The sequence below is a fragment of the Colius striatus genome, chromosome 7 (genome assembly GCF_028858725.1).
Source record: "Colius striatus isolate bColStr4 chromosome 7, bColStr4.1.hap1, whole genome shotgun sequence".
Lineage (NCBI taxonomy): Eukaryota > Metazoa > Chordata > Aves > Coliiformes > Coliidae > Colius > Colius striatus.
In genome coordinates this window covers 28,370,467-28,381,097 of record NC_084765.1, presented here as the reverse complement: position 1 = coordinate 28,381,097, position 10,631 = coordinate 28,370,467, and the positions used below count along the sequence as shown (strand labels likewise).

At 40.0% G+C, this 10,631-nt stretch overlaps 1 protein-coding gene across 1 annotated transcript in view; it reads left to right on the top strand.

The window, feature by feature from the left end:
* Positions 1 to 6,645: 6,645 nt before the first annotated feature.
* TBC1D2B (TBC1 domain family member 2B) overlaps positions 6,646 to 10,631 on the top strand; it is a 34,394-nt gene continuing 30,408 nt past the window's right edge. Inside the window, exon 1 of the mRNA XM_061999351.1 lies at positions 6,646 to 6,990. Coding sequence (XP_061855335.1) covers positions 6,646 to 6,990 — 345 coding nt within the window. The remainder of the gene's footprint in view (positions 6,991 to 10,631) is intronic.

The window sequence follows — 10,631 nt, the reverse complement described above, 5'->3', positions numbered from 1 at the left end:
GTAGCAGTCTGGATGCAGTGGGGTAATTTTCCCCTTGCATTTTCTTAGATAATACGATGATTTTGTATGTGCCTTAGAAAGGACTTGAGGTTAGTTTGGCTCTAGATTTGAATGTTGTGACTTCCCCTCGAATCTGTATTTCCTCAGTTTCCCGTGTGCTTCCTGTCTTTAGCCAGAGCCAGAAGTTACAAAAAAGAAAATGACAGGAAAAGCTTCCCTAGTAATGTTTATCTTGAGCAGAAACAAATAGCAAGAAAGATTTCCTGCAAAATCATTTTCTTGTGACAATGTAGCTTAGATTCTAGATAAAATAGTCTGGCTAAATCTGCCCATGTTTAGATAAGATTATATCAATTCTAGATTCTTATTTAAAATACATGTGTCTTTCAGTTTATGTTCTTTAGGGTTTTTTTTAGATTTCATTCAGCTTTGGCGAATACATTTATCCTTTACTACAATATTTGATTTATTTCATGTAAAGGAGTGAATGGAGCTGTGATAAAGTTCAGAATGAAAAGGATTTCAAGAAAGCTTCTGTCATAGTTGACAGCACTTCATAGTTGACATCTGAAATTCCTGTCCAAAGCTTTTATGCTGGAATTCATCCCAGTGACATTTAAAGACTGAAGTGATTTGGTCTCCATCAATATCTGCTGATTTGCCACTGATCCTAGATGGAAGCTGGAGCAAATAGACTTTTCACTTGCATCATACGTTCCATGTGTGAATTATGCTGAACTTGGAACTGCAGTTTTAGCCTCAGTTAAATATCTAAAAACTAGGGAGATCAACCAGAGCTTTTTATGAAATGGACATTCAAAGTGAAGATAAAATGGTAAAAAATAAGAAAAGCATGTGTGGATAAGAATTACAACAGTAGGTATTGTTGGCACTCGGGTTTATGTGTAACTATAAGCTAAAACTGAATCATCCACTGAGGCACACAGATGAAGGGCTTGTCCAGGCTTGTAACCAGCTGCAATTCCTGGGAAATGAGACAGTGAAAGTTTGTCAATATAGCCATGACTGCCATTATCTCATGTCAGCATTAAGCCTTGGCTGTGTTTCGTCTTTGGAGAGGTTTCTGTTAGGAATGAAATGGAGGGAGGGAAGTGATCCACAGCTTCTATAAATGGGAGTAAGGAAGCTGAGCAGCTACAGAAGAAATGCAGTTTTGTGGTTGCAATTAATACAAGGAAAAAGTGTCAGCTAGGATATGGTATGCTAAGAAATGAGTTAGAAAGCCAGGGAAAGGGCCACAGTGATTGACAGGTGAGAAAACTGGCTGGGCAGTGGAAAATGTTGTGCACTAATGGACTATAGAAATAGCCTTATTAAGTAAGGTGTGATTGACAGAAAATCTGTAACCCAGTAGGCCTGTAGCATATTTCTACACCTTAAGATTTGGCCTTCTGAATTAAATAAGAGCAAGTAATGGTAAAAATACTGCATTAAAAATCCATTAAAACTATCTCTGGTGAATGCCGTAGATAAATGCCAGTACAAACACCCTTGTGTTTGTACATCAGTGATTGATACCTGTCACCTCCTTTCCTCTTTCAGTTTTATGTAAGGTAGCTTGTCTTATATACTACAAACCTTGCTGATCTGAAGACCCAAGTATGTAGTCTTCCCATATGCACTTTGTGATTCTGTCATGAAGTAATAGCCTGAGCAGAGTATTGCAATTTATCTAAAGCAAGACAAGGAATCCCCACAGCTCAAAAATAGCTTGTCTTCCTGTTTACAAGTACAGCTCTGTGATTTAGACATCTAATCCAAAAGAAACCTCTTTCCTCCATTCTGATAGTGCAATGGTAGCTTCTGACCACAGGAACATTTATTAATTATCAACTCCAAAATTAGTTGTACTAATGTGTTTTGCTTTCTCTCTTGGGTTTTACTTTGCAGGATGACTCTTTAACATCTCCTTCTTTTCTGCTCTAAGAAAATCTGATTGATTATCGAAAGTGATTTTGAGAATTCCTCCAATGAATGTTCTGTGTCCATCTTTAAACTCTTTAGCCCAGCTTCACTTAAGCTGCCCCACAGGGAACAAAGGTAACCTTAAACAGCCCTTCATGAAGTTATTTCTCAATCTGTGAAACACTGGGTGTAAAACTTTTGTGGTACATTTTATCCTCTGGATCTTTATTGATTCCTATTAGATGTAATGCTTCCATGTAATACAAAAAAATTACACACAAAAAAAGGATTATGTAACAATTTCTATGATCTCCTCTGATCTTTCTTTTTATTGGACACTTTTGTGAGTCCCCATTACAGTCTTAAGTTCTCCTCTGCAAATCAAATATATACATGGATGGATACAAGTTCCACTGCAAGCAGCTAAAACAATTGTGGTTTATCAATTGTGGCATTTTCTATGTTTATATCTCTTGTGCATTAATCTTTTTTGTCTCTATAACAGTACACTAAATTCTTCTGCATATCCTCTTCAGCATTGTTCTGGAGCAGTTCTCTAGCCAGTCTGGATCTACATGAATGCTGACAAGCCAATGATTATGTGCATACAGATTGCCCAGTTTGTTGCTACAGTTAAGTAGTTCCTGCTTTTCTATTCATAAAGGGCCTAATTTGACTCTCTGTCTTCTACATGGCTACCAATTTTCCTGGATATCTTTACAAGTCAGATCACAGGTGTGTAACTATAAATCAATGCTGCCATTCACTAAATTGTATAATTGTCTCTTTCACATACTGAAAAGTTCTTCATAAGATGCAGTGCAACAAAAAGTATAAATAACGCATTTAATGTTGTAAACGCAACTGCTTTTATATGAAACACCTACTTGAAGTTAAATTAGATCTTTCCTACTGAATCAGAAAGTACAAATAAGCTTTCCTGCTTCAAGGACTGTATCTTTTTTTTCTGTTGTGAGAAGGGCACGCAAATGGCACAGGTGAAACAGGAAAGGAGCACCATCTAGTGTTTAAAGAAACAAGAATGGACAATGAAAAGTACAGGAACCATTTCCCATCAGTTAAAGTGTAGAGACCATGTAATTCTTTGGCTGACTTGTTTGCATATAAGGGAATAATTTGTTTTGGAAATGTAATAAAATTATGTTCTTATTATGGACATTGTGGTGATCGAAATGTAGAATGACATGTCAGACTGCCTCAGAAACAGCACATGGGAGAATTTTTTGCCTTCTGGTCTCCATTGGTTAAAAATTTCCATTGTTCTGGAAAACAAAACCCCATAGATGTTTAGTGTGAGCTCTGAAAATTCTGAGTTCCATCTCTGAATCCCCATATCTCAGAAGATATCAGACAAGAGACAAAGTCATTTTTGCTTTCTGTTTTGTGAAAGAAAGTAGTATCCACTCTCAGCCATTCTAATTTTGGAACTATGATCTCACTTGAACTAAAAGCATGGTCCAGATGTGCTACTTGTAGTTTATTGGTGTTTTCTGCACGCCTGTAAACCTGACAGCATGTCTGGCGTATAAACCAACCAGGCTGTGCCTCCATATCTAATGACAGACTTTCACTTTGGGATTTTTTTTTCTGGAATAAAATGTGAATTTACTCAAGAACTGTGAATACTTACATGCATTGTAAGATAAAACTATTACAAATGTAAAGATTTACAGCAGCCTCTCATTTTTCAGGGTAAAACCTATTTTATTTTTGATGCATAGTAGATGGCCTTACTCATCCAGAAATGCTATTAGTAAAATATTTGTTATTTTGTAAAGAGAAAAACACACCAGAAAAAAAAAAAAAAAGAGAGTTTCAAATATTTTCATGTTTGTCAGTTCTTTTTCATGTTTGTAGTTCTCTTGGGAGTATAACCACTGTTTCACTCTATGTAACATTCCTTTGACTGTTGCAGTGTGGTTAGGAGTTACAGGCACACCAAAAGCTTCATTGGCCCTTGCCTCTGGGCAGGAGGGAAATCCCGTCTTGTGAGATGCTATTAATGTTTGTTTTCTAGACATTTGTTAGCAACTGAATGTCACATATATCATCTGTCCAATCCAGACATGAAAACATGAAAGGAAGAAGCCAATAAAGGGAAAAGTATTGTTTACATTTATATTGACCAGTTTTTTACCAGTCTACATCTGGATCTGCTTGTGAAAAAAAGGGGCATGCATGAAATAAGGAACTTATTTCCCAAGAAGGGGAACTTTCTGTTCACATGAATCAACTGTGAAGTTAGGGGACTCTCCTGCTTTGAGTGTTGTAAGAAAGCTGAACAGAAAAAGAGAAGCACTGACACCAAAAGTTTTGAGGATTTAGGAATTGATTCTGTGATTTGCTGCAGGATGTAATTACTGATAAGCAGGAGGAGTCATGGGTGCTCGGCATGCAAAGAACAAGGCCACGATTCTCCAAATTGATGAGATCATGTCACAGGCAGGGATAAGTGCTGAGGCACTTAAACTTGTCTAAATGACTGAGATAAGGAACTGGCAGCTTCTAAAGAGAGTCAGTGTTTCTCTTGTATAACTCGTCTTCTGGCAAATGACACTTGCCAAGACCAGAAGACCAAGATTACTTTCTATTTGGAGATTAAGATACTGAGCAGTATATATGTAAGAAATGTTTTTGACCTGCTGTTTCAGCAAGATTAACCCTTCTTTCCACATTTTCTAACAAAGCTTCAACTTTTGACATAGCAGAATAATTTGATTCTGCCCTCATGAGACTGCATCTGGAATATTGTGTCCAACTCTGGGCCCCTCAGTTCAAGAAGGACAGAGAGCTGATGGACAGAGTTCAGCACAGAGCCACAAAGATGATTAGGGAAGTGGAGCATCTCCCTCGTGATGAAAGGCTGAGGGAACTGGGGCTCTTCAGTATGGAGAAGAGGAGACTGAGGGGTGACCTCATTAATGTTTACAAATATGTAAAGAAAGGGTGGGTGTCAGAAGGATGGAGCCAGGCTCTTCTCACTGATGTCCAATGATTGGACAAGGGGCAATAGGTATAAGCTGGAACACAAGAGGTTCCAAAGAAATACAAGGAAGAATTTCTTCACTGTGAGGGTGACAGAGCACTGGAACAGGCTGCCCAGATGGGCTGTGGAGTCTCCTTCTCTGTGGACGTTCAAACCCCACCTGGATGAGTTCCTGTGTGACCTACTCTAGCAGATCCTGCTCTGGCAGGGGGGTTGGACTGGGTGATCTTTCAAGGTCCCTCCCAGCCCTTGAGATTTTGTGGGAGGGGAAAAAATGAAAGATAACTACACCTCAGTTTCATTAACAAATTACTCAAGTTTCTCTGCCAACAAAACACTGGTTATTTCCTCACTTGACACATTTCTTATCAGTAGGTGACATTCAGAGGGGAAGCCTTAAAGAACTCTGAAATCCCAGACTTTTTATATTGAAAGCAAAGTGGAAGCCATGGACAACCACACTGAATACTCAGGTGTTTTATATATCCTTTATATCCTTTAGCACAGAATGAAAATATTGCCAGATGGGACAGCCACTGTTTATTCAGAAATTATTGAAGGCATTTAAAAACTGTGGACTGAGTAAGAAGGTCTGGGAAATTTAGAATTTCTGGATTGCTTGAACTTCCAAACAGTCAGAATTCAGTCAGATGAACCTAGTTCATAAATACATAATCCTAATTAAAATGCTATTACAAAAATCAGCTCCAACCATTGCAACAACTAACTTGACAGCAAAACTTTTGTGCTGTATTTAAGGTTGAGAATGAAAAGCTGAATGTCATTCAACGTGGAATTGTCTCCTCCCATTTGTGGATGATTGTGCCAGATCAGACTGTTTTGTCTCTTTATTTCCATAGTGTTAGGCATATTTGGTGGAAATAGGCAGATACTGCATTCCACACACACGGAGAAATTACGTGAAATTACGTGTACCTCCCTGTGACAGCCTGATCTCTTCACTGTGAAGTTTTCTGTAGCAGAACTTCTCTATTAGTAACACTAGAAGTTCTCAAGGGTTCAAAACATACGAGACCTTTCAGTGAAACATAAAAATATAGAGAGTTTGGCCTGTAGCTATTCACAAGTCTAAGCCCTGTCAGCTATAGCTTTTTACCCATTGCTGTCTCAATGTTCTGTAATTTTTTCAATAAATAGTATGATTTGGGAGTGATTTTTGAATGCCCATCAGCAATGAGTGCAGCAAGGGTTTGATAAGCTCTAACACTGCAGAGATTGTGAAGGCACGGTGTGGCCCATGTTCTCCTTTGGTTTCTGCTGATGTCAGGCAAGGCAGCGAGGCAGAGATAAGGTTCAGGATAGGAGACTACATATGAGTGCTGCAGTTTAAGAGAGGGTTTTAATCTGATCATGGGCTGGACCACGACTGGGAAAATTGTTTTTAACGTCATCACAAAAGCACTGGAGCGTGGTAGCGATAAAGCAAGAGACGACACATAGCAGAGCAGTGCCAAGGTGGGTGCCTTTCCACGTCAGCAGCAGCGATGTCGTTCCGATTTCCTGGAGGAAGGGCCGTACGCAGTCGAAGCCCCTCACAGGGCTGTCCGCACCGGCCGGCGCAGCAGCGGCGGGCCAGGCCGGGCGGCGGCAGCCGCACTACAAGTCCCGTGAGGCGGCGCGGCGCGGCGCGGGCCGAAGCCGTTCCCTGCGCGGCGGGCGAGGCTGCGGCTGCGGCCGAGCGAGGCGCAGCGATGCCGGCGGCGGGCGCGGAGGGGGAGGAGGGCCCGGCGGGGGCCGGCGGCGGCCCGGCCGGGGAGCAGGCCGGCCCCGGTACCCTCAAGCTCTGCGGGTACCTGCAGAAGCTGTCGGGCAAAGGCCCCCTACGCGGCTTCCGCAGCCGCTGGTTCGTCTTCGACCCCCGCCGCTGCTACCTCTACTACTTCAAGGGGCCGCAGGAGGCGCTGCCCCTCGGGCACATCGACATCGCCTCCGCCTGCTTCAGCTACCACCAGCCCGAGGCCGGCGCCGCCGCCGCGGGGGACGAGGCCGCCGCTTTCGAGGTGCACAGTCCCGGCGGCGCCGTCGCCGTGCTCAAGGTAGGGCCGGGGCCGGGCGGATGTGTCCCCCGGGCCGCCGCCGCGGCGCCCGCCCGGTCCCCTCGGGCTCGGGCGCCCTCCCCGTACCCGCGGGGCGCGGCAGGGACTCTCAAGTGGGATAGCCCTCCCCTGCCTGCTGCAGCCTTAAAGTTGCCTTCTCTGAAGGTCTGCAAGGGAAGAAAAGCAGTATTTCGCAAACGCGGAGTAGATGAACAATATCATCTTGTCCCTAGTGTTAGTTCCATTCTTTCTTTCTCTTTTTTTTCCCTTTTCCTTTTTTTTTTCTTTCTGGTTTTATTGTTGAGGTGCTTTTCTGAATGAGAAGAAAGTGCTTCTGCTGAGCACGGTCCCGTTGGAGCAGGATGGGCTAGCTGGTTTGGTTGAGTCGGTTCTGTGGAAATGTTTGGGTAGATATAAGGTTTCTAAAGAAATGTGGCAAGTTCTGGTCTTGGAAGTTGGGAGGCAGCGTTGGTTTTCACTTTTGGGGTGTTTATTTTGAAGGGATGATGTATGTCAGAAGTCTTCATCTAGACTGCTTTGGGAGGAAGGAAGAGGAGGAGGGAGAATTGTTTCCTGATAGTAGCAAAGGCTGCTTGCCACATGTCTTTGCAAGGACTCAGACTCTCCTAGGACAAAAAGTAAATGTTGGGATTGTTTTGCATATCTTTCCGTTATTGTCATGCGTAGGAAAAAAACTAAGGAAACCATTTCCACTCAGTGAAGAAAAAATAAGTTCTCTTAAGTATCCGTTATTTTTGATTACTCTTGAGGCATTTATTTCCCACAAGGAATGTTCTTATGTGTTGAGTTTGAATTTTCATGTGAACTATGTTATTTTTTTTTTCTTTTAGCAAGACCCTTAATGTTAGAGTATATTCTTTGATGTTATTAAGTGGAACAGCAGAACTTCCTACTGAATATTGGAAAATGCCTTTCTTACGTCCTTAGTTAACAGTGGAGATTTGAGCAATGACAAATGCTGAGATTGTAGAATGCACTTTAGTATTATGTAGTAGCTCTTTAGTATTATGTTTTAATAAATATTTTTAGTGAAGAATCCGCAAGTTATTGAACTGGAAAACTAACGTAATAATACTTTTAACTGTATTTGGTGAAGTAAAAGCACTGTAAGCAGCAGTTTTATTTGCAATGAAGTGTAAAAACTACTTTTTTTTTGTATACTTGTACCTAAAGTTTTTATTGCTTTCCATGAATCTTCCTTTATAGCCAGATTGTGTTACAGAAGCTAAAACTGCAGACTTGGTGTAAGGTTCAGTTTTCTGCTATGTAGAGAATGTTTTGGTTTAAGTTTGTATCAAGTGATTTTTTTTGTGTGAAACTCTCCAGGAACATACATAATGCATGTTTTGTTTTGAGGATTCTTTTTGACTAGGAGGGTCTTTGTTGAGAAACATGTAATTTATGATTAGGATTATAGTAGGAAATAGTATGTGCTACCTGTGTAATAAGTAACTAGTCTGTCAAGTTACTTTAGCAGTAGCCTCGTGTGTCTTCTGCAGTCACAAAGATACAAATCATTCCCAACACCAATGCACAAGCATAAGCAACAGGGCATTTCCTTTTTTTGTGTGTTGTTCTTAGTGTTTTTTAATCTATGATTTTACTTCTCTGCCGTACTTTTTGTAATGGTTTTTATGTACTCTGTAGGGAAGAACCTGCATGGATTGGAGCTCTCTTCATGTTTGCTTTACGAGGGCTGAGGACAGGTGCCAGTTAAGGAAGTCAAGGTCGTTTCTGTAACTCACAGGAAAAAAAAACCCTCTCAATCTATTGCTTTCTGCAATACCTACATATTATTGTGGTGCTTGCCCTAAAGTGATTGTCCACAGAAATGTTATAAGTGTTTATATAATAAATAAGGAATTAATGAAAATCATGAGGGATATTGCAGGACCAACCAGCATTTTGTTGCCATGTGATTCACCAAGGGATAAGGCTTTTACAGCTGGAATAAATTTTCTTTTAACATAACAGTTCTTACAGACCTTTAAAAACATCTTTCAGTTAAATTAGGTAGACATGGAACTAAGAATAAATTCAAGATGTTAAATTAAGACAATCAAACAATGACCCCCCAAAAAACCACACACAGTGGCAGATCTTGTCCCTATTAAAATCAAATGTCATTTAATAAAACAAGAAAGCATTACACACAGAGCACGAGGAATTAAGTCAAATGTAGCCTTCATCATGTTAACTGATATCCCTTTTTTAGCTCAATTTGCTGCTTGTTCAGAATTTCCAGATCTTGTGATCTGGTCTTTCCCATTCAGTATTATAAACTGAGAAGAGCAATAAGAAATAAGCAACTGGAATTACAGATTGAAATGATGGTGGTGTTGAGGAATGCATTATTTCTTCATAATGCCTCAGTTTTTTGTTAATGTAATGATTTCATCATCTGCATTTCTCAGTCTTTCTTATTTAATGGGAGCTGAGGACTGTATGATATACTTGGGGTTTGTTTCTCGGTTTGGTAACAATTTCAGGAAAAATAGACTGTAGACCTTATAGCAATTAAGACAAATTGTTCATAATTTAGAAATGTAGATAAGCAACTTTCCATTTGCATGATTTCAGCTTGTCTATATATTTTCAGCTGTTAAAGACCATTAGAAAATGAGATGTGTAAAAAAAAAAAACCAAAAACAAAATCCCCCAAACAACAACAACAACAAAAAAACCCCAAACCAACAACGACAACAGAAACTTTTCCATTAAAAATATATAATGGATACCTTTGCTTTAGATAAGGAAGCAGAGAAGATTGTGTCCTTTATGAATTATCGGTAGATTACATTTGAGAATATTTTCATGGAAAGGACCTGATCCTGCCAGTACTTACCATAGCACAGGATGCTGGTGATAACAGTCAAGTGAATACTTGCTTCTGTTCACAGTTAGGTCTGATATTAATGGAGAGAAGAATTAGCATTATGTGTATTTGTGCATATATGTGTGTGTGTGTATATATATATATATATAAATAAGTGAACAACGGGGTCATTTCTCATTTACCAAACAAGGGACTGCTTTAAAAATAAATGACTTGCTTTTTGAAACAAAGAAACACTGGCCAGTGATTATAGACTCTGTGTCTACTCCCTTGTGTGTGGATAACTTCTTTGTGAGTAGTGGTGAACTGGGAGGGGAGGGAAAGGGAAGAGAAGTTGCAGAGACTTCTTAAAGAAAAAAAAACATTTCTGGGTTATTGGCAAAGTAGTAAGTATTTCAGACACTGCAGATTTTGGAGCCCAGATCCTTGAAAGTATTTGACATAAAACTTGCTGAAATCAGAATTATTTAGGAGCTTTTACTCCAATTTGACAATAATCTTTAAGGATATGGCAGTGATCAATATTGGGGTGCTTGGTCATATATAGTATTGCCTTAGAGCCTAACACCATTAGGGCCTAGCTTAGCTTAGAAGGTAGCTCAGTAGTGAAGGGGATTTGTTTTCTGAGTGGATATTTTTTATATATATTTCCCCCTCTAATTTTGCTGATTAGTGGTTGCAATGCAAAATATTTGCAGATTTGTAGGAGGAGACTTAAAATGTTCTGTCTGTGTTGTGGTTTTGGGTTTTTTTAAGTTGTGTTTCAAACAGCAAGCTTTAAAGA